The 27,807-nt window shown below is 40.6% G+C and overlaps 1 protein-coding gene across 2 annotated transcripts in view; it reads left to right on the top strand.

Moving 5' to 3' along the window:
- jade1 (jade family PHD finger 1) overlaps positions 1 to 25,358 on the top strand; it is a 36,446-nt gene extending 11,088 nt beyond the window's left edge. For both annotated transcript variants that reach the window (XM_066720157.1, XM_066720156.1), the window contains exons 3-11: positions 2,241 to 2,326; positions 4,198 to 4,355; positions 6,243 to 6,433; positions 10,867 to 11,078; positions 11,610 to 11,777; positions 14,835 to 14,951; positions 17,269 to 17,862; positions 21,972 to 22,089; positions 22,383 to 25,358. In XM_066720157.1, the coding sequence (XP_066576254.1) occupies positions 2,241 to 2,326; positions 4,198 to 4,355; positions 6,243 to 6,433; positions 10,867 to 11,078; positions 11,610 to 11,777; positions 14,835 to 14,951; positions 17,269 to 17,862; positions 21,972 to 22,089; positions 22,383 to 23,347 (2,609 nt within the window). In that variant the 3' untranslated portion in view covers positions 23,348 to 25,358. The remainder of the gene's footprint in view (positions 1 to 2,240; positions 2,327 to 4,197; positions 4,356 to 6,242; positions 6,434 to 10,866; positions 11,079 to 11,609; positions 11,778 to 14,834; positions 14,952 to 17,268; positions 17,863 to 21,971; positions 22,090 to 22,382) is intronic.
- The last annotated feature ends 2,449 nt before the right edge of the window (positions 25,359 to 27,807 follow it).

Here is a 27,807-nt window from a genome sequence, read left to right as displayed (position 1 = left end):
TCCGCCATAATTGAAATGGGGGGGGGGGGGGAACACTCGCCCTACTTCAACAGCTAGTTATTGGTTTATGTATTATGCTTCTATTGAAGAAAAGAAGCTGGACGCAATAAGACCATTTTTAAAATTTTGTTCTCCATCAAAGTATCCAAGACTGAAGTAGATCTAAGTCTGGAACATTTTAGGATACATCTTTGGTAATTTACACACCAAAAAGGATAAGGAACAGTCAAGTGAAATTATTTCATTTTAGTTAATTGAAGGAGGGTGGATAAACTGATAAATACAGTAATTCCTTGATCTGCAAATTGGAGTTACGTGATTTTCTTTTTTTCCCCAAGTGATTTATAAATGGACATCCAAGCAGTAGAATCAATTTCAAAATGCACAACATTCTTGTATAGATGTGCGACCACACATTTGTTCTCAATGTTTACATACAGTGAGGGGAAAAAAGTATTTGATCCCCTGCTGATTTTGTACGTTTGCCCACTGACAAAGAAATGATCAGTCTATAATTTTAATGGTAGGTGTATTTTAACAGTGAGAGACAGAATAACAACAAAAAAATCCAGAAAAACCCATTTCAAAAAAGTTATACATTGATTTGCATTTTAATGAGGGAAATAAGTATTTGACCCCTTCGACTTAGTATTTGGTGGCAAAACCCTTGTTGGCAATCACAGAGGTCAGACGTTTCTTGCAGTTGGCCACCAGGTTTGCCCACATCTCAGGAGGGATTTTGTCCCACTCCTCTTTGCAGATCCTCTCCAAGTCATTAAGGTTTCGAGGCTGACGTTTGGCAACTCGAACCTTCAGCTCCCTCCACAGATTTTCTATGGGATTAAGGTCTGGAGACTGGCTAGGCCACTCCAGGACCTTAATGTGCTTCTTCTTGAGCCACTCCTTTGTTGCCTTGGCTGTGTGTTTTGGGTCATTGTCATGCTGGAATACCCATCCACGACCCATTTTCAATGCCCTGGCTGAGGGAAGGAGGTTCTCACCCAAGATTTGACGGTACATGGCCCTGTCCATCGTCCCTTTGATGCGGTGCAGTTGTCCTGTCCCCTTAGCAGAAAAACACCCCCAAAGCATAATGTTTCCACCTCCATGTTTGACAGTGGGGATGGTGTTTTTGGGGTCATTCCTCCTCCTCCAAACACAGCGAAGACAAAGAGCTTGATTGTGGTCTCATCCGACCACAACACTTTCACCCAGTTCTCCTCTGAATCATTCAGATGTTCATTGGCAAACTTCAGACGGGCCTGTACATGTGCTTTCTTGAGCAGGGGGACCTTATAGGCACTGCAGGATTTCAGTCCTTCATGGCATAGTGTTACCAATTGTTTTCTTGGTGACTGGTCCCAGCTGCCTTGAGATCATTAACAAGATCCTCCCGTGTAGTTCTGGGCTGATTCCTCACTGTTCTCATGATCATTGAAACTCCACGAGGTGAGATCTTGCATGGAGCCCCAGAACGAGGGAGACTGACAGTTATTTTGTGTTTCTTCCATTTGCGAATAATCGCACCAACTGTTGTCACCTTCTCGCCAAGCTGCTTGGCGATGGTCTTGTAGCCCATTCCAGCCTTGTGTAGGTCTACAATCTTGTCCCTGACATCCTTGGACAGCTCTTTGGTCTTGGCCATGGTGGAGAGTTTGGAATCTGATTGATTGATTACTTCTGTGGACAGGTGTCTTTTATACAGGTACCAAGCTGAGATTAGGAGCACTCCCTTTAAGAGTGCTCCTAATCTCAGCTCGTTACCTGTATAAAAGACACCTGGGAGCCAGAAATCTTGCTGATTGATAGGGGATCAAATACTTATTTCTCTCATTAACATGCAAATCAATTTATAACTTTTTTGAAATGCGTTTTTCTGGATTTTTTTGTTCTTATTCTGTCTCTCACTGTTAAAATACACCTACCATTAAAATTATAGACTGATCATTTCTTTGTCAGAGGGCAAACGTACAAAATCAGCAGGGGATCAGATACTTTTTTCCCTCACTGTAAGTCCATTCCAGGGGCACAGGGTGCTGGCAAGAGATTGTGTCCGAGTCATTCAAATCATCACATTTTCGGTGTTTGTTGTATGGTAATGCTCCCCAAGTTGTGTGATTCTTGCCTACATAAAGTCTTCAGGAATTACTTTACAGTATCTTTCTATTTAGAATACAATGTGTGAGTATTATTATTATTATTAATATTATTATTATTAATATAATTGTTGTTGTTTTAAGGTCATTCTACCTCCTGGTCACAGCATTCCAAATCTCAGCACAGAAGCAACTCGTGGTCCAGAAATGAAGACCGAAAACCATCTGAGGTAGGTTTCACACAGTACTTCTCAGCAAACAGAAGAGGTCGGGCATGGGGGTTTAATTCAGACTTCTTAGAATTATATTAAGGGCAAAACTAAGAATGTCAACTACCCTATTTTTAAACTATCAATGTTAAACAATAAAAATATCATTACCCAAAGTTGAGTTGGCTGTGTGTGTGAATACATGCAGGTTTTGAAACTGAGTAATGAGGCTTGTTAACACATAAACCGCACTTATCCCAGGCGCAGCCAAGAAATGTAGATAAAGCTTTATCTTATGCTAACAGGCTTCAGGGTAAACTGTTCAAGCCATCTTGGGTAATTTAATAAAAGCTAAACCAATTGTGTTGGTGAAGGACGTGAACACTTGTAGTAGTGTGTGTGAGCTGCTGGGTTTTGACTTGTAATAAGTCTTATGGCAAATCGCTAAATCAGTGCTACTTTGTCACCGTCGTAAATATATTTTTATAATGCGAGTTTAATTTTGATTTTGTTATTTACATTGCTTGGCAACACCTTAGTAGGTATTTTAAACTTGAGACGCAATGTATTGAAAAAATACATCCCATTGTTTGGAGGTGATTTAGACTGTCACATTAGTTCAGTAGCTTGACTCATCACTGTCTGAGCATGGGCTGCAGAGCGTTTTGTAGTGTATTTGGAAAAGGGATAAAACATAAACCAAAGTAGTACTTTACCTCTTGTTAAGCTGGTGGGAAACAAAATCTTACCTTTAAGTTTTTTTGTGTGCAAATGAAGACCTTCCTTCATAGACATTTCTTCTATGGATCCATTTCCTTCAGTTTGATATAGCAGGTGGTTCGTTTGATGTGTTCAACTACTAATACATCAAGCAATGGTTTCTTGAAATGAGTGATGTTTGCATAATGGAAGGAAAGTATTTGATCCTGACTTTGTTTGCTCTCTCTTCACCTTGGACAGTAATGTATACAGATGTTAAAATGTTTGTTGCTAGAGCATGTTTGTTTGATCTGCAGAATTGTTGCTTGTGTATACAGCACAGCCCTCAGAGTAATGACATCATAAGCATTTCTTAAACAACAGATCAAGTGTTATATTAAAAAGGAAGCTATATCGAGGAGAGCTGCAGATATCACTAGGGAAATAAACAAGGCCTTTTATTAAGGTACATTTTTTTTTGGATCCATTCTCTGTTACCTTGAGGGCATTATCCTACCTCCACACCATTAACATTTCACAAGCTCAAACATCAAATGCTTTTGCAGGATGAAATGCTTTAAGTAAAGGGAAGGCCACCGCTACAACAATAATAGTGGGATTGAAGTGGGAGGTAGCAGTATCGCTTTTCAGAACTTGGGATTTGCTGTTTTTCTGAGCTTGTTTAAACAGTTCAGCAGAATCTTCTTTAGTAGGCAGAGAAGAACAGGAAAATGCTTCAATATGCACAAAATGTAAAGCCACAGATGAGGTTCTTTGGTGCCTTTCGACTAATGTTTCCCACATTTCATTGGACGTATTTGAAGAGAATTTTCCATACTACATCCTTACTCAGTATTTATCCTTGTATACCAGCTTAAATTCTTATTTTTGTCCCACACCTTATACTTCATAGGTTGCAGGTACAAATAAATATCTGAAAAACAGAGATGTGTTTATATTGTACCTCCTTTTACATGGATGTGCCAAAGTTAGTTTTTTATGGGGTTATTTCTGTTTATCTGTAAAATGCAATTACTGGCAGGAGGGATATAGGTTATGGTGAGAGAATCTCTACTAAAACTTATTATGTGTCTGCAGCAATCCATTTATTTATTACTCATGATATTCAGTAAATCTGCTTCTCTGGTTATGGAGCAGTCTTGTAACTATTGGACGTGTTCTCCTCCCGCCAGGTATTCAGAACAGACTTGATCACAGCGATGAAGCTTCATGATTCCAACCAGCTAAACCCAGAAGACTACTACATCCTGGCTGACCCCTGGAGGCAGGATTGGGAGAAAGGAGTCCAGGTTCCTGTTAGCCCGGAGTCCATTCCATGTCCAGTAGTCAGGTACATCTTGCATCACAAGACCAGTCATTGGAGGTGGTGGAAGAAGATTTAGAGGTTAAAATGTTCAGTTTCATCTTCGTTTGTGTTCATATTGACTCTTAACTTCCCAAAGAAAAGTTTCAAGTGGTGGTTCGTATCTGGGTGTCCTTGTGTTTCCTTCCTTAGAACAGATCAAAACAAAAATAAATGTTGCTTTACCTGTATTCTAGTGTGACAGTAGGAAAACCAAAAGGTGTGCAGTCCTTCCTCAAGTGTGCCCTTCTCTGGGAGAGTTATGCATGTGTAATTCAGGATTGTGTTCTAATTAAGATTAATAGTGATGTTTGTAGTTGAGAGAGAAATGCAATTTCCAAGTAAGTGTCAGTTTCCTGTATAGTCTGCAGAGATGTGACAAACTGGCAAAACTAGTTATCTTTCGAGTTAGAAGCACTGCCCAAGGGGGAGGGGTTTTCAGCGAGCATCGCTGGAACATATCAAAGACATTGGTCTATCAAAGCTGGCATTGGCTCTGACTGCATTATATGGCTTGTTTGAACCTTAAAAACTATTTTTTTCTTTAACAGAAGTAGCAAATAATGAATAGGCTACTTTTTGGGGGATAAATGTAAACGTAAACTGTAATCATTGAGGTTTTCTATAATACCCCTGTGGAACACTGAAAAGAGGCCGTAATATATCTGTATAAACTCTAGTGATGGTCTATTTATTTGCGTACACTCTTGACAAAACTATTTCCCTCATTCTCGCATCTGATTTTGTGCCAGTGCCTCTCCAGCTGAGCGATGAGTCACGCGGTTAATGAACGGCACTGGAAACAATGAGGAGGACGTGGGGACTCTGAGGAGCAGGTCACAGCTGATAGTGTCAGATCCTGTAGGGACAGTCAGTGTGAGCATCTTCCAAGATGAGTGCGTGATCGCGAGCACCAGTTTTCAATTTAGAATAAATTAGGTTCTCCACTGATGTGTTGGTCGTCTCTGTGTAGCACTTATTAAAGGAACGAGTCATCTTGAATGATGCAGTCGTTGACGCACAATGTCCCCTGCTACAGTCAGGTTGCCCAGCAGGGCCTGTAATGTGCTCGACAGTATGGCGCTCATCGTGAATTGCAGGCAAACTACCATGGAGTGTAAAAGTGAGGGGGATCTGATGTATTTTTTTCAGACCTGTATTTTTCATTTTTGCATGTCTTGGGTCATTGCTGCATATCACGAAACTAGTCAGCTCTTAAAGGCGGGCTGCATATCCTTGCTCTTTCACCAGTATTTTCCAGGAAATATGCGTTTTTTTTTTTTTTTATGTATTTCCCTTTGGTACTGGGCTGATAATGAGACTTAATGAACAGCTGCAAAAGTTACTTGTAATTATAAGGAAGGACATTTTGCAATTGTTCATAGTGCTCACAGCTTTCCTCCAGAGATATTGTAGTTAATGATCACAGGAATCGATACACATAACTACATTATGACTATTTTCATAACTTTGCTCATCTGACTTCGGAAACATGTGGACCTTTCATTCAAACTGGCAGGGAAAGGCCCTCAGAGACTGAAAGGATGGTTTCTTATAAATGCTTTATTTCTCTTACTTCCCACTGTAAGTTTAGCCTTTGATTCAGTGCAGGAGGATGGATTAAAACCATCGATACAGGACACAGTGCATGCTCCTTAAAAAGAATAATACCACAACTAAAGGAACTGTTTTCTGCAGGAATTTGCAATTTTGCATGGCAGTAAAACCATTAATTTCTTCACAGAAGCTTGAATGAAGCCTTGCTGCTGCCAGTCCTGATGGACAAATTCTAGATTGATCAAAATATTTGTTTTAATTTACTGTTCTGTGTTTTGGTTCTGTTGGTGTAAGCTCGCTTGTGTGTTCTTCTGTTAGAAGTGTGGCTGAGAAGGAAAAGGTGATCATCTTTACCAGGCCGAAGAAGTTCATTCGCTCGTCCGGCTCGGAGCCCCCGGAGCTGGGCTATGTGGACACGCGCACCCTGGCAGAGGGGACATGTCGGTACGACCTGAGCGAGACGGACGTTGCCTGGCTGGAACTCATCAATGAAGAATTCCGGGAGATGGGTAGGTCTTTCATTTGTTTTTGTATTCAGTTTTATTTAGTTTTAATACATGTACACCGATCAGCCATAACATGATGACCACTGACAGGTGAAGTGAATAACACTGATAATCTCGTTATCATGGCACCTGTCAGTGGGTGGGATATATTAGGCAGCAAGTGAACATTTTGTCCTCAAAGTTGATGTGTTAGAAGCAGGAAAAATGGGCAATCGTAAGGATCTGAGCGACTTTGACAAGGGCCAAATTGTGATGGCTAGACAACTGGGTCAGAGCATCTCCAAAACTGCAGCTCTTGTGGGGTGTTCCTGGTCTGCAGTGGTCAGTACCTATTAAAAGTGGTCCGAGGAAGGAAAAGCGGTGAACCGGCGACAAGGTCATGGGCGGCCAAGCTCACTGATGCACGTGGGGAGCGAAGGCTGGCCCGTGTGGTCCGATCCAACAGATGAGCTACTGTAGCTCAAATTGCTGAAAAAGTGAATGTCAGAACACACAGTGCATCGCAGACCAGTCCAGACCAGACAAGTCAGGGTGCCCATGCTGACCCCTGTCCACTGCCGAAAGCGCCTACAATGGGCACGTGAGCATCAGAACTGGACCACGGAGCAATGGAGGAAGGTGGCCTGGTCTGATGAATCACGAGTTCAAGGTGTTGACTTGGCCTCCAAATTCCCCAGATCTCAATCCAATCGAGCATCTGTGGGATGTGCTGGACAAACAAGTCTGATCCACGGAGGCCCCACCTCGCAACTTACAGGACTTAAAGGATCTGCTGCTGACGTCTTGGTGCCAGATACCACAGCACACCTTCAGAGGTCTAGTGGAGTCCATGCCTCGACGGGTCTTGGCTGTTTTGGTGGCAAAAGGGGGACCTACACAATATTAGGCAGGTGGTCATAATGTTATTGCTGATCGGTGTATAGCTTCTCATATTTTGGAGGGATGAACACCAGAGTAATACATGGACACTTCTGCAATACGTGATACATTTGCTGTTGGCTGTTCAGAATTTTATGCTTTGCTTGACCCTAATGGCTAATCGATTTTAAAATCTCATCGAGTGATCTTGAAAGATGTCCTTATATTAACATGGCACAGAAATTCCTCCTGTGCAACCAAAAATGTGTTGAATAGATACTCCATATGCAGTTGGAATGGACTCTTATGATTTAAACATCTGTCAAAGTGTCACAGAGCAAGGTTTTTGATTTATGTAGTGTTTAATGAAATTGATATGCCTTTAAGTTAATATTTTATTTGGTTGTGCACTTTTCCTAGCGTTTCTGTGCGTTTCAAGTTAAATCAGGGGTATTTCCATGCATCAATGCCTGCATAATTGTAGTGCCTCTACATTCCCCTCATCATTTTTTTATCATTTGTAGTAAAGCTGCCTTCTAAAATCCCATGCAGAGTTCCTTTTATACCATAACAACCACATCATGTGCTCCCCGGGGGGGGTGGACAATCTTGAGGCTGCTTGAGTCCCCACTTCTAAATTGTCAGAAACCTGACAAAACAAGCATGATGAACAAATGCTCTCTCGATTTGTCTTCATCTGCCTTGCAGACAGATGATGAAAGAAGCTGGAAAGCAGTGAGATTAGATCTGGTTTATGAATATTTCTGTGAAGTCAGCCTGCTCAGACATCAGAGAGGCATTTTAGATTCTAAAACTTAATGGAGTGAATATTTATTTTGAGACACTAAAGCAATATGTGTGTATTATTAATTATTTTCATTTGATGGTTCTGAACCCAGACCACAAGCCACTTGTAGCATATTGTATAATATTCTCCCCATTACAGACTTGCATGCAATTATGAAGTGCATGTTTTGGAGATGCGGTGCAAAACTACCAGGGCAGATGTTTTTTTGTTTTTTTTTCCCATAGCCAAAGCTGTTGTTTCTATCTTTATCATTTATTTTTATTCTTATTGATGTATTTTCATTCACATACCTACAATAAACCTGATAAGTGCTGTTATGGCAGTGGGAATGTGTTCTCTGATGTGATCTGTAACCTTGCCAGCATCAGGATATATATTATTATAGACGTTATTTCAGCTATTGGATTTGTTTTTGTGCAAATTAAGTCCCTGGTATACATGTTAGCGAAATATGAGATTTAGTCAACTTGTGTATACCTTATTTTGTGCTTGTGTTCAGAAGTAGTACTGAAAATATATATTTCAAAGTTATTGGTTCAACGTTTTCATTTTTATTTTTATACTTTAGTTCTGTGTGTTGGGTGGTGTGTTAAGCTTTGAACAATATTGATTTAAGCCTTCAAGAACATTTAGGGCTGGATTAAATCAAAACTTTGACCCACTCGCTAGAAAACGACAGAACTGTACTCAGTTGCGGCATCATTTTCAGTAAGATGACACTTTCTTCTAATCAGAAATGTAACCGCTATGATGTACAGGTTTGTCGTTTGGTATTAGCGGGTGGGTCAAAGTATTGATTTAATCCAGCCCTTAGTCCTTAGAATTGTCTAATTTTAGGAATGTAATAGAAGAATGTATTTTTCACAATAGACATTGTAGTAAATGTGGTCAAAATAAACAATAACTGATATATATATTTCAAATATGATCTGCAACTTCCCCATGTCAAGGAATAGAAGCGAAACCCATTTTTATCCAGGTTTTGAACTTGTGTAATATATGCATTGGTCCAAGTGGAAATAACCTGAGTTTATCCATTGCCTTTTTTTTTTTTTTTTTATATTGGTATCCTGGTTGTACCAATACCCTTCTTGTAATGTAATGACATTTGTGTCATGTTGTGTGTAATAAGTAGGTTTTTAATTTAGCAGATAGATTTGTTTAAAATTTTAGAATTCTAAAGTATGCTGTGTTTTGAGACGCAGGTTGAATAAAAAAATACCTTATTTTGCCAAGTGTATTGTACTGCAATCCTTAAAGGAAATAAATATATTTCAGGTTGTTAAGTATTATAATTAAAGCATAGGATGAAACCTGAAGCCTTTCACTTTAATTTTTCACACAGACATTTTGTTTTGGAAACTTTTGTTTGGTCACACTATGATGGCACCTACAAATGAATCTTTGGATAAATCAGTGGATTATCTTGTGCCAGGCCCATCTCTTGAGTTAGTAGGTCTGTAGTGTCACTAAAAGCATTAAGATACTTCATGTTCAGTGGAAATCCCGAAGCCATAAAACGGCTTGCACTCTTATTTCAGTAAAAGGATTACACAAAATCAACATTGCTGCTGGCGTTTATGCTGTGTTAAGTTGGGTAGTCAGCATGTAAATGATTGCCTTAGGCTATGGTGTCTTTGATCACAGCTGGGACTAAGACTGGAGCCTGACTTTTACATAACCCCACATTGCTGCCAGCTGAAAGAAGCTGTGAGTTGGTCCAGAAACGGTGCAGGCAAGATGAATGAGGTTGTAATGAAAACTGCTGTGCAAGAACAATTTATGGGATTTCATAATTAAAAATATATATTTTTGCATTGGTGTTGGTACTAATTGACTTGGGAGGTGTGGAGCAAAGAGACTGAGAGGATTAGATGTTTTTTATATGGATACACCAGTATAAAATACTGAAAACCTAAATGTTTCCAGTTGTGGTTTAATTTTCTGAATTATTTAGCTTTATCTGCAAATACAGCCAGATGTACAGAGCATGTGTATTCAAGTGATTTTCTAAAAGCCTTGATAATGCAACTTGAGCAGTCGAAAATTGAAGCAATATTTCAAGAACAGTCCGATTCCCTTGAACATTGTTTTATGTGGTATAACATTTTAGTGTAGCCAGGTAGCCGTACCTTCATGCAACAAGATCTCCTCTTCATTTCTTCACTTTGCTAGGTATGCAGTTTGTTCTCCATTGTTCATGTTTTGCTCAAGTGGTACTTTAAAAACCATTTTTGTATGTGTTAAATCTGATATGTGCAACTATACCAGTGGGGGAACATTAAAAGGCAATTCACATGCACTGGACTTAAACAACTTGTTCTCCACATGACTGCAGAGAATCCAATTTCTTCCTAACCATGCAAATACTCTCTAAGGCAAAGTGGGTGTCCTGTTATGGCCGATTTTGAAGAGCTGTTTATTTCAGTGTAACCCAACTGAATGATTATCTCATTTTATGATGCATGAATGGAGAACCACAGTTCAGTAAAAGAAAACAAAGTACTTTTAAAGGCTGGTTTGTAGTTTCTCGAGGAAGGAATGCTGCAAAGGAACCCGACCAAGAGCTCACATATGGTGTAGCATGATCAGGGGGGCCAGCGCAGCCGAGAGAACAGGAACTGCGATTGTCCCGAGCATCCATGTCAATCCACAAGGAAAGGATAAGCGAAATACGATTCTAGGTGTGGCTCTGCTCATATTGGGAGTGGAGAGCTGCAGCACACAGACGCGCATTAAACGTGTTGTATTGTGTTCCTGGTTCCTGCAGGTATGCAAGGGATTGATGAGCTCACGATGGAGAGGGTTATGGAAGAATTCGAGCTCCGCTGCTATGACAACATGAACCACGCCATCGAAACGGAGGAGGGGTTGGGGATCGAGTACGACGAGGACGTTGTCTGCGATGTGTGCCAGTCTCCGGACGGGGAAGACGGGAACGAGATGGTCTTCTGTGACAAATGCAACATCTGTGTTCACCAGGTAGGCTGCTGGGATGGACAGTCATGTAAACGCCCGCACTTGAGACGCAGGTTGGATAAAAATACCTTATTTTGACAAGTGTTTTGGACTGTAATCCTTAAAGGAAGTAAATATTTTTCAGTATTAGAATTACTTTCACTCATTTTTCACAGACATTTTGTTTTGGAAACTTCTGTTTGGTCACACTATGGTGGCACCTACAAATGAATCTTGGGATTAGTCAGTTGGTTTTTGAAGGGAGTTTCTTGTGCCAGGCCCTCTCTTGAGTTAGTTGATTCAATTTGTATTTAAATGCAGTGTTCTTACTCATCTCCAGTTTAGGGTATGTTTATTACTTCCACGGTATTGGTGATTATATCCTCTTATCCTCTCAAATACTTAGAATCCTGTTTTCACTGGTAGAACATGCAGAGATCATCATATGGGGAATCTAGAGAACAGAATAGTACAGACTTGTTATTGGGGAAGTGGTGCATTCCTCTTGCTCCCAGCTGTCTTATCTGACTGCTGTTTTTCTCTGTGCTGTTTCAGGCGTGCTATGGTATCCTGAAAGTGCCAGAGGGGAGCTGGCTGTGCCGGACCTGTGCCCTGGGAGTCCTGCCAAAATGTTTGCTCTGCCCCAAGAAAGGTGGTGCCATGAAACCCACACGCAGCGGCACAAAGTGGGTCCATGTCAGCTGTGCCCTTTGGATACCTGAGGTACAGTACAGTCAAAGCAGCACTTCGTCCTACCTCTTCTCAAATGTTCTTGGCCAGAAGGTGTTTGTGTATATCAGGTGTGCAAAAGTTTATGGGAGCTGTTGACATTTTATTTGTATCCAAGTAATATAATGTTTTTTCATGCTATGATTTTGACTCCCTGTAGACAGTCTTCAATAAGCATTTGTACACTGGCAGTCCTTTTTATTTTTTATAGTAGCACTGAGTTTCTGTCAAGTCATTATTCTTTATTCTGAAGAATGTGGAACTGGTGTGGTTCCCTTTACTGAGGAAGAACAGGCAATAGATAGGTTGATAAAGGGGCATTGCACATAAACATTTTTAATTTTTTTGTTAGCCATTGTTGCAGCAGCATTGAAATGCCGTTAATTATGTTACTTAGTGTAATGGCATGATAATACTTTAATGAAAGTCAATATTAAAATTAAACATTTGCATTATGCCATGGAATATAAATAATATAATGTATTGTAATATAAAGTACAGAAAGCATATTGCAGTATTAATTTAGGCTTTCGTGACACTAAAAAATGCTATAACCTATGAATATGTAAAAGCGTATTATCATAGTCGACAAGGATTAGCTGCTGATTAGAGTTTAAAACCAGGATGGTCCTGCTCCAAAGTTCAGATTTCCTTTGTGAAAGTCGTTCTCCCTGGGCTCTGCCTTTTATTGTACCATAATGAGAAACCACAACTACACCAGACCCGTAACAAACAACCACAAAGAGAGTCTGAGTCATCTTATCCTGAGGGAGATAGTTTCTCACTGTGAAACAAGGGACATCATATTTAATGCAGTCAAGCCAGTTATTAAGTGGTTGTCTACTGGGATCATCTGGACTTCACATTAACTAAGTGTCCAGTTAACCTCTCAGACCTGTTCTAATGCACATCGGGGCAGACCGTTCTACAGTTTGTATCCACCCAGGACTGCTTAATAAGAAACCACGGACTTCACAGTTTAAGCTGGTGTTCACCTTGTAAACTATTACAAATAAATAGGTGTAAAAAACTATTTCTTGGTCACTTACTTACTAGTTCATATCCCATTAAGTACTGGTGCCATTTTATATATTCAAAATGTCTTTGGGTGAGGAAGGAATAGGGTTTATTAAAGATAAAGTAGTTCTGTTCTGAAAAATGCAGTTTAATGCATCACTTATTTCAGCCTTTCACAGCTGTTAAATTAACTAGTGTATCAGCTTTTCTTTCATTCGACACAACCTAACAAATGTTGAGATTTTAGTCCACCCTAAAGATACAAGTAAACAAACCGGGAGAAAAAAAAAAGCCAGACATCTGGTTTCCTCGCTAGCATTAATATATTCTCTGCTGAACTCATTTAAGGTTCATGTTAAACAAAACAGCCTAAATTAATAATTATATGCAACTTTCACACTTCACACAAAGTAGCCAGGGAAGGGTCATCTGATGTATCATAGCATATTCATAATCGAATGTCACGCCACTCCATTAGCAAAACGTAATGAAAACTGAGACTAGGTGATGAGTGGGCTAAATAAAGACTGTAACAAAGTCAAAGGTTTAATAGAATTAAAGACGTATCCTTAGGGTAAACCTTAAGTCAGTATCAGTCTATATGTGCCATGAATGTAGAATTTCATTTTTAGGCTGTAGTAGAAAAAGACTGGTGAAAGGCATTAAATGTGCACACTTTATTCAGGCAGAGCTAATTTAATTTGAATGGTGTTGGGGCATTGTTTTTGTGGATTCTCCATCCCTCTGTCCTTCTGCTAACCCTGGGATGAGTCCAGGGCAGGTGATATAGACCTGGTTGCAGTTTCTTCAATGAGAATCTGTGTTCAAAAGGCACCTAATTCTCACCACCATTGGGGATTTTTTTAAAATTTAATTTTGATCCCTTTTTGTGTTTTTGTGTACAGGGGAATAATTTATATTTTCTTTGAGTTTCTTAACAGACACGAGTTATTATTGGTTTGTCGGCTACCTTGTTACATTTTTTAAATCTAGTTTATGCATTTTTTTTTACCTGTCCTTTTGAAAACACATTGCACTCAGGGCTCATCTGTGAGCGAGAGCCATTATAATAGAAATCTCATTTCACCACGCTCCTTCACAGCCAGGATGTTTCAGCTTTACAGTCGCCGAGTTACAGAAGGGAATAGGAATCTGCCCTACAGGCCACATATAAAAGTGAAAGAAAGGAAAAACAAACAAACAAGCAGACACCAAAAATATCTCTAGGAAAGTGACAGTAATGGGCACAGTTTCAGGCTAAACAACCAAATTACAGAAGTAGGGCAGCTAAATCACTGAAAGCTCAGCAAACAAATTACAGTGCAGTGCCTCAGTATTGTACACAAGGATTACTGATGGACTACTGATGGGATTAAAAGCAATTCTGTCACTAGTTTAAGAGAAAAAATCCTCTGGTTATCTGTGTGACTTTCCATGGTAACCTGGCTCTCCACAAACTTTCAGCGTTATTCCCGCACTTTGCCAACAGAGCAGAAGGGAGGAAGAACTTCTTAAGGGAACAACTTTTGCATTAATCCTTCAGGGGAGAAAGGGGTCAGAGTTCAAACTTGCAAAAACAAAAAGACAAAAGGATCGTCCATATCTCCAAATAGCAGCGAGTGACTCCAAGGCCTGGAATTACCAGTGCTAGGAAAGGCATGTAGATTAGTTTGCCAGACTTGACCCCCGTTTCGTCTCTACTGTAATTTTATTTGTGGGGATGAGTTATTGCATTTCTCTGAGAACTGTTCTGGAAGCATCCTCTGGTGTTTTATTTATGAACCTCCCCCCATATGAAATAATTCTATACAGCTACCCACACATCCTGTTTAGTCTGGCTATGACGACACAGGCTAGTTAGCACAGGTGATCGAATCACTCCTCAATGTGGAAAGTTACATATTGCTTTCTGTTTTGGCCCTGAATCTTAAAATACATTTAAAATGACTAAGCCCTTTTCTGTGTGGTAGGTAGTGGAGGACTTTCCATGTCAGTGTATCTGGTCCATCCCTGTCTACTGTTTTTTCAATGCAGGTGAGCATTGGGAATCCAGAGAAGATGGAGCCAATCACAAACGTCTCTCACATCCCCAGCAGCAGATGGGCTTTATTATGTCGCTTGTGCAAGGAGAAGACTGGGGCATGTATACAGGTAATCTCTTAAAATCCGTAACATTGGGGCAGAGTGACCCAGTGGCTTGGACTGCATATCAGTAAATAAATACATTGTTGCCGAGTCAAAATTTGCAGGAAGAAAAAAGACACCGAGGAAGTAGTTTGGCTGTCTCCCAAATTCCTGCCTTTCCAACGAATTCACTGAAAAAGAAATGCACATTCATTTTGCAGAATAATAACTGGGGGGAACGTGTTTAGCCCATAAGTTAAATAACAGAATGGAGGTGGGGGGAAGTCAAGCTCTAGTTCTTATTTACATTGAATCTATCCTAAGTCAGTTATCATGGGAAGTGGGGAGAAACCCAGGATTTCCGTGACAAAGTTTAAAAGTCTGACGTGGCCAATTTATTGGTAGCGGTATACAGATAATCTGCTGATAACTCTCTGGGAAAACCTTTTTGGCAACACAACGTATCTATTCCAGCTGAGGCTCTGTGATTTATGCTTTACTAGACAGTACAATAATGACCTTAGAGTGCCATGGCCGTGTAAGCAACAGGTGCTTGTTGATTCACTGTTATCTTATACTGATAAAAGCTGTTTATTCACATGCACAGCAAGCTGTTGAAAACACACGTACAGCCTGCAGTGCAAGTACTGTAAAAGCTAATGGAGTTTGTTCTCTCACTTACATTTTGTTCACAGGTTTTCCAACAATGGGAATGACTTAGCCTTTTTTTTAATAATCTAAATGGTTGTGCTGGTGCAGTGTTAAAAGCAAGTATTGCACAATACATGGCGGCCAGGAGTTTCCTGTGTTCCACTTATAGCATGTGGTTAAACATCCTTGTGTTGCGCTGCCTGTGACTGCCTCCAGAGCCCAGCTGTAACACTGCATCCCAGTTGTGGGGCAGTTTTGTGTGGCTTAAAATGAAAAATGCTATTCTACCGAGCCTTTCAGAATAGAGGGCAGCAGACAAATTAATTTAATAATATGAATGCCCTCCTGATGTTGATGTCTTAAATATTTTATTATAACAAACCTTCAAATGAGGTTTATTGTTGGTGGTAATGTTCCAGAATAGATCTTTTTGAGATTTTGTTAATCTTTAAGGAGATTAATCTCTTGGTTCAGTAAATTTCCTAATAGTTTTATTAAGGCAAAAATTTATCCTATGATATACCATGAACAGTAGGTTAACCGAAGAAACTATGAGGTATTATCCAATTCCTTCTTGGCTAAACAGCACTGGAACATCGATTATTCTACTGGCAGTCAGGTGTCATTCCTTTTCTTTTTCTTCCATTTTATATTGCCTTCAGTTTTCTTATGAAATGAGTCCGTTGTTTGCTGGTGTAACTGCATTGACCTATCAACCTGCTGTCATGCAGCATTTCTGTGCTTCTCACGCAATAGGAACTAGTGTCATTCACAGCATTCTTCAAGTAACTTTGTCAATTTAAAAATTAATTTCCATAGCAACACCTATTCATCTAGTACATTGTGCATGAACAAGCAGCTGATTCTTAATGAATCTACCATGCCAAGTGCTTTGGTTAGGTATAAAATGCAAGTTTTATTAGTGCTTGGATTCCTTTGAAAAGTATCATTCAGTTCAAATTTGTGTTGCATTTCACTTCTAATTTATAGGCCCTGGATAATGCTGTTCACTATAATATTGATGCTATTGCCGTCGCGCATGTCTACATGCAATTTGTCCCTCATCAGTTTCCCTCTCTCCATTAAATACATTTAGGATTGATATGAACCGAACTACTGCATCACAACTGTGTCTATTCATACCATGTTTTTTTTGTTTGTGCTTTGACATACACTGTTTCACACAAGTTGATTTTATTTAGTCAAGGTTTATAGAAATAAAAAAGTGATGTAGTTTGTGATTAAGTGTTACAGAGAAGGCTATTTAGATGCACCATTTTGGGATCTGAAGTGTATATGTATGACTTCAATTATTAAAACCATGCTGCAATAGGATATGCAGGCATATACTTTTTTTTGTTTCTCTCTCCTCCCCCCTCACTCTTTGAGTGTTGACATGTGGCAGGTGCAGTTAATCAGTATAGCGCTGCAATTAAATGTTAACAGCTGTGTGTGACTGTGACAGTAAAAGAATAATTGCAGTAAATCAAAGCTCAATTAGTTTCCCAGAATAATTGCAAAGGCTTTCTGTTTGTGCTAAGTTAAGGACATTTGTTATAGGCTATTGTATGGTGGTAACCAAAAAAATATGAGGATGATCAATGTGACAGTTCAGTGCAAAGGATGCCTTCCGTTTTGTACTTTGAGTGTCTGTGCACATATGTTAACACTGCCGCTTTCTGTTGCATTTCAGTGCTTGGCAAAGAACTGTCGAACGGCCTTCCACGTCACCTGTGCGTTCCAGCGCAGCTTGGAAATGAAGACCATCCTGACGGAGAATGACGAGGTGAAGTTTAGGTCCTTCTGCCTGAAACACAGCAGCCGGGAAGGCGGGGGCAGGGCGGATGGCGAGGAGGGCTCGGGCGAGGAGGAGGAGGAAGAGGAGGAGGAGGAGGAGGAGGATGAAGAAGGGGGTTTGCTGGTGGAGGAGCAGAAGAGTAAAGCGTCCTTGGCAGAGAGGCCCCAATCCCGCTGCCTAGAGCCGGCAGTTCTGACCTCCAACCAGCAGGAGGCACAGATGGTGAACCTCCGCAAGCAGAAGCTGCAGCAGCTGGAGGACGAGTTCTTCAAGTTTGTCACGGCCGCCGAGGTGGCGCAGTACCTCCGCCTTCCAGAGGAGATGGTGGACTTCATGTACCAGTACTGGAAGCTGAAGAGGAAGGGCAACTTCAACAAGCCCCTGATCACCCCCAAGCAGGACGAGGAAGACAACTTGGCCAAGCGGGAGCAGGACGTTCTCTTCAGGAGACTGCAGCTTTTCACACACCTGCGCCAGGACCTGGAGAGGGTAGGTACCCCCAGCCACAGAGGCAGGGCAGGACAGGGATCAGCTGCTACCTTAGAGGACAAGCAACATCCCCGCGCCAGGGCAGCTTTCGGGAACAAAAGGCATAGCAGATAACCGCCCCTCCCCAAAACCTCACCTGCAGCCTTCAACTAAAGTGCTGTAGCCACAGGAATCCAAGCAAGCCAACCTGTAAAGTCTGTGCTCTGATCTAGAGGTATATTAGCGCAAGGCTCCATTTTTAACAAAGCAGAACCTAGGATTGGCCATCCGAACCCCCCTCCTTTATTATGATAAAAACGCAAGAAATACCCTTAATGTACCAGATTATTGGTAACTTCCACGAGAAGTGCAATGGATATCCAGAGATCTACTGTAAGTGTGTGCACGGAAACAGGAGCTACCTTTTGCAGTTACCTTTCTGAAATGCAATTGACATACGTTCCAAAACTGTGCAAAGCCCGTCTTGCAGGGGGGATAGCACTCTAGTGATGTTCAAGGATGTATTCCCTGCAGCAGTAATGCTTTGAGTGGAAGCCATGTTGAAGAGGTTTAAAAATACGTGTGTAATTCCTTGAGTTATGAAGAGGGAGTAGAAATTCCTGTGTACTTGAATCGAGAGTGTGAAAAATACGGAGGCGAGCCTGCGATCGATAAATTAAATAACACAGAACAAGGTATTCTCCAGGATGGTGACATCTGTGTTAAGATACCATTTGCCTTGGCACACTACCGCTACTATTACCACTACTGTTTATCATGAATAAGCAGGGCGTTGTGAAGTGATAACAGCTGCTGATCACACTGGTAAATACTGAAAGCCAGACGCATTAGTTAACCAAAGGAGGATTAAAAATGTGTCCTGCAGCAGTTTGCCAGAAGCCTTTGTGTGCCTTCCCAGGCCTTGGCTTTGAAAGAATAGTAAAAGGCAGCACTGTTGTAAGCTTTTTTTCTCTCCCCACCCTTTATCTGTCTCTAAGTGGCCTTACGTAGGCAATTTCCCCGAAGTGGAATTTTGTTAGTGTGGTTAATGTGAACTCTATATAACAAAACTGCATCCAGATGAACTCCTTGGCTCATAATAATGGGCTTGAGAACGATTACACCAGGAAGTTATGCCATGGCAGCCCGGTTGGCTACATTTCAATGAAACTTGACCTCAGAATAGCAGCTGTGTCTTGTCTGGAAGTGAGGGCAAGGCTGAAGCTATAGAATGTGTTGCCGTGCATTCCGGGAATGCGTGACAAACAATGGTTGACATACCAAGTCCATAGCAGAAAACCATGTCTTTATTTAAAGCAAAATATATTTGAGTCAACTATGCAAATCCTCTGAAAATACATTTTTCAACCTTTTAATTCCGTTCAGGTTGGCTTTAAAACCAAATTTACCACAGTTAAACAAGGTGTGTCATTAAAATTATGGTGAAAAATTAGGGAAAACACCAAATCAACTTTGAGAATCCATTTGTTTTTCTACACAAAACATGTCAGCAGGGGAATATATCATGCTCTAGTCCACAATGACAGGACTTCTTATTTTCAGAGAAAATGCCACAAATACCCAAAAAGTTGAAAGAATTTGTCAACAAGGGAAGATCTGAAAAATCCTAGGCCCTGTGAATTGGGCATTTAGAACAAAAGACAACTGAATACAAACCAAAACAAAGCCACACCTTTATTTTTTTGGCTTTTTGTTGTAAAGTTGAGATCTTACTGCAGTTAACTATTTTTTTTTGTTTGTTTTCACCCCCCCACCCCCCCAACTGAAGAAATTAATTAGCCGTCTCTCCTTATTACAGCTGAAATGCAGTTCTCTTCTTCCTTTGTGTTCAGTTTCCAGTCTGTCAGTCCTAATCACAGGGCACTCCCTTCTGTGCTACTTGTTAATCACACTGACACGCCTCCCCAGACGGGCACAGTGCCCAGTGCCTGTGGCCGCTAGACACAGGAAATTTGGCACACATGCGGAGTGAGATCAGGAGCCAATGAGGAAAGCACAGCTCTCGGCACCTGACAGAAACCAAGTGTTCTGGGTCACTCAGGCCCGCCAGTTTTGCTTTACTCCTTTGGCACAGTTTAGTGAGTGTTGTTTTGAAGTATATCCCAAGTGCACAAGGTGAATATATATTTTGTTTTAAATTTACAAACATTTTATATTTTTGTTTAATCTTTTAAGCATGTTTCATGTAAATGTAAGCATTTACCATGTAATATAAATCAGTTTTAATTGGTTTCAAGCAAATGTAAAATCGGAAGTCATATTAATCTCAAGGCCTAGTTCAGCAGTAGCAGAGAACAGTTGTGTGCATTTTAATCTCCGCCTTGAGTGTCCAACTACAGAAGAAACGCACAAACTGGAAAATTGCAGAAGGCCAGTGTTCAAATATTATGGAGAAAAGCAGATTGGAAACATTGTATTAATTTAAGATGGACCACTGGTACACATTATTTGAGATTATAGTGGTTATAAGTGGTTACTAAACAATCATTTTGTACAAGCCTTAAATGTATTACCTTTGAATGAATGTCCTAGTGGTGATTTTTGTAGAGATTGTTCTGTCCTGTTAGCTTTTGAAAGGTCCCAAACTATATGTATACATGTATTAGAACTTACTTTCGAATGCATTACAGGTCATAACTTTATAGTGTGGGTGAGGTTCTTATTATAAACTGGACAATAAGGTAGTACTAATTGAAAGACCAAATTTATGTTGTGGGAAATCTGATCCAGTGGATGTGGGGCAGCGGGATAGTCTGTTCTGTTGGAGATGTTATAGTGATAAGTACAGACGGTTGGAGGGCGGAGGGGGAAGTAACAGTTGGAGCCCCACAGAAAGTATGCACACTGTAGCCTAAATCTGCTGTGCTCATCCTGATGAGCTAGATTAGCCACTCAAGTGCAAGCATCTAATGGCTTACATTGTCAAATTTGCCCCCTCCTTGATTCCTTAAGGTTAATCTCTTGCCTCTAGGGAGTTTCCCGTTTAATATGCTCTATATTCTCATTTCATATTCTCTCCCACAAGGAATCTGGTGTTTAGATTTCTTCAATTTATATGGACTTAGCATGCCAAGTTTGGATCAAGTAAAGCACTCTCTCTGTCACTGGTTATAAAGCTTTTCTATTCTTTTTTGGGGTTTATTACACCAAAAAGGTAGAGAAATTGAGCAATTTATTAATACATTGAAAAACAATACTTTAAACAAAGTGATGATGCACAATCTAACTTACTTTGAGATGATGTATTAATCACATTTTGAGATGCATTGATTGCTGTAGTATTTTGTTATCCACGAATGTTGGATTTGTTCTTGTTTTTTAAAATGACATACCATATATAGATATTTGTGTGTCTGGAAATCGCATTGTGATATACAGCTATGGAAAAAATTAAGAGACCACTCCAAATTCAGAAATCAATGTTAAGTGGTCTCTTAATTTTTTCCAGAGCTGTATATCACAATTAATATATTAATTATCTTAGAAGTCCAGTTTTGCTCTCTTCAAAATGCATAGTTATTATGTTCAGCTATTTGTACAGTCAGCATTGGCATGCGTTATCCACCTTTACTGAGATTTGACTGCATAAGTGGTCTGAAATATTTCACTCTCTCATGGGCTGCTTTACAAGGAAGGGCTGTAATTCAACAGTGCTGTACAGGTCTGCTTCAGTCACTTCAGATTTTATTCCATAAAGTACATGTAGTTAATTTATCGAAGTATCTTGCATTTATTGGCCAGTTATACTAATTCTATACTTTAGCCCTCACAGTGCAACCTACGAGTTAGTGACAGGAAGTAAACATCCAATTAGGTTTTAAAATTGGCAGAAAACGAGATTAAATTCCCCAGCGGAGTAGGAGTGGAGTTGCAGGAGTGTTTCAAAGAGTCACCTTCTTAACGGATATATTTGTTTAGTCAGGGAAGTGTATACTGTAGCTATTAGACCCAGCAGAAGAGGAGACTGACCCGATGCTCTCTGCCTGGCCTAACTAGACTTTGCTAGTTGGCTTCTCCTCCAGCCCACTGGAAGCCATTTCCGCTCATTTGTTTCCATGGCGGTGAGGAACAGAACATCTTTTTTTAACACTGGACCCTTTTGGTTGCAGGTTCGCAACCTGACATACATGGTGACGCGGAGAGAGAAGATGAAGCGCTCCGTGTGCCGCGTGCAGGAGCAGATCCTCCACCACCATGTGAGACTGCTGGAGGAGGAGCAGCTCTCTGGTGGGTGAAACGTCCTTCAGTCGGGTAGAGCGGTCGCTGCAGAAAGACGTTCGGGTTGTGCGCGCTGAGTTAACGTACTCCAGTCTTGTGTGTTTAGCCTGTTCTCCAAATGCATGTCCCTCTTGGATCAAACCTATCTGTGTAAAGAGTAACTGAAGTATTGTTAGATTTTATTGGGAAGGGGGGAGGGGGGGAAATGTGTACATCTGTGGAGGCTACTGTGTGACAAAGTCTTAAAATGTTTATTAAAGAATGATTTAACCGTGACCTTTTTATACGTATCGCCAATGCAGGGGTTCCATCCTCAGTCCGTTTGGAAGATGCGCTGTTCTTTGGCTGGATGACTTCAGATGTGTCCCAACCGGAGCTCCTGAAATGCCATTTTGGTCAGTCTGTAGGACACGGCACGGGGAAGCCCTGCCTGGGGAAGGGACCCCACAGGCAGCAGAGAAGGAGAGCCTCCAGGGATGGCCACAAGAGTGGACCACTGAAGACGTCCGATGGTGCGAATGACAGCGGCAGCCAGGCTGACAACAATAGCGACAGCGGGGGCCTCGTCAAAAAGTGTGTGGAGGGCCTTCAGGACAGCGAGAGGCTGAGACCTGCGTCCAAGTTGCCACACCTCAGGGAAAAGAGGAATGGTGTGGTTGTAACGGATTACAAACGAAGAGAAAACGGCCACCGGAGCGAGGAAAACCAGCATGAGCTGAGAGAGCGCGTCTCCTCCAAGCCTGGGCATAAGCCCCTCCGGCCCAAAGAGGAGCTGACGCTGAAACAGACGGAGAACAAGAGAGCTTTGCCTCCGCCGTCCCCAACGCAGCCCAGCGCCAGAGCTCCTGCACGCAGACCCTCCGGGGATGCAGTGCCTAAATGCAATGGCTCACTGAGGAAAGCCAGCTGCAACCAAACCGTCATCGGTTCAGTGCCTAATCCACCAACCAGCCCCATGAAAAACTGGGGTGGCTTCAAAATCCCAAAGAAAGGAGAGAGGGTACAGCAGGCAGATGGACAAGAGGCTGCGGAACGGAAACTGCCCTCGGAAGATATGAGCCTAGATAAGATTTCCACCAAAGGAAGGGCCAAGGCCCGGCTAAAACCGGAGGTGGAAAATGACAGCTACGCCCCTGATGCGGAGCTGAGTGACTCTGAGCCAGAGGCAAAGGAGAAGAAGTGCCGTCCGCAGCGGCTCGGCGCAGGTACGGCCATCAACCGGAGGTACGGCACAGACATCATCCGGAGGAGCATTCTGGCTTCGTGAAGGGCTGGACTGTCTGGAGTGGTGGCTGGTTTGGTTACTTGAAGCACTGCCTAAACCGTGTTTTTTCTTATTTTTTTGTTTCCCCAGAATTATTCTGAAGAACTTTACACTTCAAAGATTCCATCACTGTGCTTGTATTTTTTTTTACATGATTTTTTTTTTTTTTCTCTGATTTAGTAATTTCAGTGTACAACTTTGTTATTCAAATTCGAGGATCTGTTTTTGTCCCCACTTAATCCCTGGGCCTGAAACCAACAAGAAAATGATCGATTCCAAACCCAAAGACTTCCTCTGCAGAGTTGAAAACACTACCCTACTTGACATATTTTGCCTGGAGAGGTGAATGAAACCGTGAGACAGACTAGCCTCAGTGAGTGCTGGGGCCACAGAATTGACCTTAAGTTGCTTTCTTTAAGTTCAAAAAAAGCACAAGTTCTTAAAGTATTCGCACTAAAGTATAAAATATGGTAGACTGCCATAATGCACTGTTGTTTCCACTTAATCATTGTTTTCAACTTCAGTAGAAGCCAATCTGGCATAGTTCTGTTCTGCGAAAAGTAATGGTTCTAAGTTATGCGTTTTGCTGGGCAACTTTTATCCTCCTTTTCAAACCAAGGTGAAGAATGAAAGATGTGTATTTATCTTGTGTTTTTTATTTTTTTCTTCTGTAGCCCCACCTCTTAATTTGAGTTTATTGAGATGTACAAGGATCTTTAGAAAGAAGGGTGTGATTGATGCAGCCACTTGTTTTTCTTGGCAGTTACTGAGCAGCGCGGCTCAGTTCAAACAGCGTTCCTTGACAGTGCTGGGGTAGCAAGGAGCTGCACTTCATGTCTGCACTAATGATAAGAGCTGGGGTGTGACTCATCAGTGCAGCCGCACTAAAACAGGGATTGCATTCAACCTTTTTTTGATAAATAAATGCATATAGAGTATTTGTAGGTCTTGCCAAATAATGTGTGTCTGCAATCATATAATGTAGCCCTCCCACCTGAGTGTTTAGTTAAGCAATAATGATGGGCTGTCAGCAATAAATCTCCTTGATCGAAAAATCCAGTGTCATATTTAGATTATGATTCTGTATTCCAGAGAGCTGGCGAATGTATGAAACTTAAAAGTATTGACGATGCCTCTTAATGTTTTTTAAATCCAAAAATAGACCCTATCCTTAAAATAGTTCTATTCTTGGTAGAGATCATTCGGAGAGCTTATCTGTGACTCTTTCATGTTACCGTTACAAAATAAAATCGCTTGCTTACATATCGGAACATCCTCGACTGACATTTTTGCTTCCTTTTCCATTTAAATTTCTTGTAGAATGCTTAGCCATATTTCTCCATAGACTTTAGCTTAAAAATGTCTGCAAGATGTTTGTGACAGCACACTTTTAATAATGCCTGAGACCATTACATCATTGTGTTTTCAGTGTGATGCAGCGGAGATTGTAGCGGGAAATCCGTTTTTGAATATATATAATATATATATATATATATTTTTTTTTTCTGACTGACAACCTCGCAAGTTTTAGAATACTGTACACAGTGTTGTGGATTAACACACTTTAACTGCTATACAATGTCATAGTAGATTAGGCTAATTAAGCTTCTGTTCAAGTGGCTTTGGCATGCCTAAAAGGAATAAAGGTAAACAAAGGGATTTGTGTTGTGCATTTGATTTCCTATCACTGTGTTAAGTTGTGCAGACTGTATTTACAGTAAAACCTTGTACAGACAATTCTCACTATGTGCCTAGCTTTGTGTCCATTTGAGTTCAATAAGCAAATAGATGCATGAAGCAACACAGGCAAAAATATGAAAAAAAAAAAAAAGATTTATACATAGAAAACTATTTTATATGACTTGGCCCTTTGCTGTATTTATTTTTCTTTTTCCATTTAAAAATATTTATAAAAGTAGTTGAAGACAACTATATTTTTTGTTTTTGACTGAACATTTAGAAGAATTGTGCCTTTTTGTCCGTTTGTGAATAAACTGCTGTACATTTTGCAATACATACGTTTGTCCTCATTTTCAGTTTCTGATTAAGTGTGTGCTTGTGTGCGGGGACGCCTACATACATTTGGATTTCTTGATGATGTAAAATGATTCCACTGATAAAAATGCCAATTATTCAGATCATGTCCAACATATTACATGATGATACTCTTTCAAATATGTTAATTTTCAAGCCTGTGCCTGTGTCCTCCTAGATGTTACCCAGCACCTTTCACACATTAATCCAGAGTAGATGTGCTCAAACATGTAAACACTACTTAGCAGATGCTGTGTTCAATAATTACTAATTGTATGTTTACTCCATGTTTATTTAACTAACAACGTGACCATTTATTCCTAAAACAAACATTTGTCATTTACAATCATTACTTTCTGTTTTCTTTTGAAGACATAACAGGTCTCTGAATGGGTATGCCTCCCTGTGCAAATCAACAGCTCTTTTAGAGTAGATTCATTGCTGCAGTAAATTGTGCTTGCTCGCCTGGCGTTAGTGGATATCACCGCTGACAACTGTAATCAGCCGGAGCGCTTTCTACGCAAGTGCTGCACCTTGAGTCACTCCAACCTTGGGGACTATGACTTCATGCAAAGCGAGCTGCGTGTTATTCGTTCAGTTGGCCTTGTAATTGATGCTGAAGTTTCCTGCAGCTTGTCAATTTATTCCACTTTAATCACAAATTACCTTTCTCGGCAGCGCTGCTAATGTCTCTTTAGCCGCACAACATGAGTCATGCAGAAGGGATGGTCTTCTGAGACGAGACACTCTGCTTGCTACCTTTCCAGAGAACTATAAATCAAAGAGTAACTTCATTAGGTTTCCTAGGAATTACTGGAAACATGCTGGTGACATATTGCAATGTCTTTGTCGGTTCTAATGTCACTAAAAGGCATGAGGAAACCCCAATTTGCTGGACAGTTTATGGCCATGCAATAAACCTCTGCTATTAATGCAAGATTTATAAATCAAGTTCATTTGACAGCTGTGTAGATTAAACCCTAAAATGATACTCAAAAAGCTAAATATTTTTCTAAACTGTGTTTAAATGTGTGTATTCTCGCTCTCCATTTTTGATGGTAAATACAACAAATATGAGCTTGCTGTATTTATTCATTAGGGGTTTCAAAATAAAATGGGTGGGGGGCAGGGTGTTTTAGCTCAATCTGTATTGATATTTTATTGGCACTTCCTTGGGGAGACCATAAGATAAAATCCTTTCAATTGAGGGAGACCCTGATTATGAAACTCATTGAGGTAATGGATTTGCTCAGGAAATATACTGTCCAGAAAAAACTAACATTGAGTGTTCCTTAAATGTGGAATTATACAAATAAGTATTGCATTGTGTGTCTAGCAGCCAAGGATTATCATCACTGCATTATGTGAATGGCATCTTTCATCAGGCTTAAAGATTGGCACGATGCAATTTACATGTTATACCCTGCCTTTGTACATGGAGAAGGGTTTAATTTCAAATGGTGAACTGCTTTGATTGATGAATGGAGCCCCTTGCTGCTGTCACCTTAAAAAGTCAAAAGTTCTCGCCTGAATGCTCCGAAGACTTCCTCCCCTTTTCTAAAACCAGATTCAAAACCATGAATGACAATTTATGTAAAGATGTCTGGCCAAAAACAACAGTGAATCTCTTCCTTTTTGAATGTATTTGTACAATCACAGCAACCCAGGTATGTATGCATTAGTAGGCTTGCTGTGAATGCACAAAAGTAGAACTTTTTTTTTTCGATTGTAATTTTTCATTCACCTTTACTCTTACAGTGCAAGCTATTACACCGACAGAATATCCTCTGATTCAGACACATTTAGCCCAAAGCGCTGACACTGGGAAGTGTCTGAGTGTTTCCTGGTATGGCCAGCCCATTGTGACAAAACACACACTCCTCTATCTGTCATCACTGACTTAAAAAAACACCAGTAGATAACATCTGGAATAGTCTGCACACATCTAGTGATGGTGGTGTGAGAAGTGTGAATACCCACACACTTTCCTGTGCCTAATAACTAATTGTATGTGTACTTATTGAATTACTTTTAACTGGCTATTTATTAAAATTGCATGATTGTTATTCAGTGGTCAGACCAGACATTTAGTCTATCTAGTTGTCAGTGAACTATCCTTCAGTTTAAAACCGTTTATCCGGTCAGCACCAGACGGGAGAGGTGGGGGTTGTGGGGTGAACTCTAACCTGAGACATTAGTAAATACTGCATTATCCTAGAAGACCATCAATTTTTTTTATCACCAGGAATATGGACAATGATTCTTTGACTAGGTTTCCCAGAGTGGTTGAGCTGCTTGGAAACATTGGGACCTGTCAGCTGTAAAAACACTGATTCAGAGTTTGGAGAAAGGATTTCAAAACATGAAAAAAATAAAAACGGTGCACAATTCACAAAATAATCACATGACATACACAACAGTACCTATCA

This window comes from Amia ocellicauda, chromosome 13 (genome assembly GCF_036373705.1).
Source record: "Amia ocellicauda isolate fAmiCal2 chromosome 13, fAmiCal2.hap1, whole genome shotgun sequence".
Lineage (NCBI taxonomy): Eukaryota > Metazoa > Chordata > Actinopteri > Amiiformes > Amiidae > Amia > Amia ocellicauda.
This window is presented reverse-complemented; position numbering and strand designations above follow the sequence as displayed.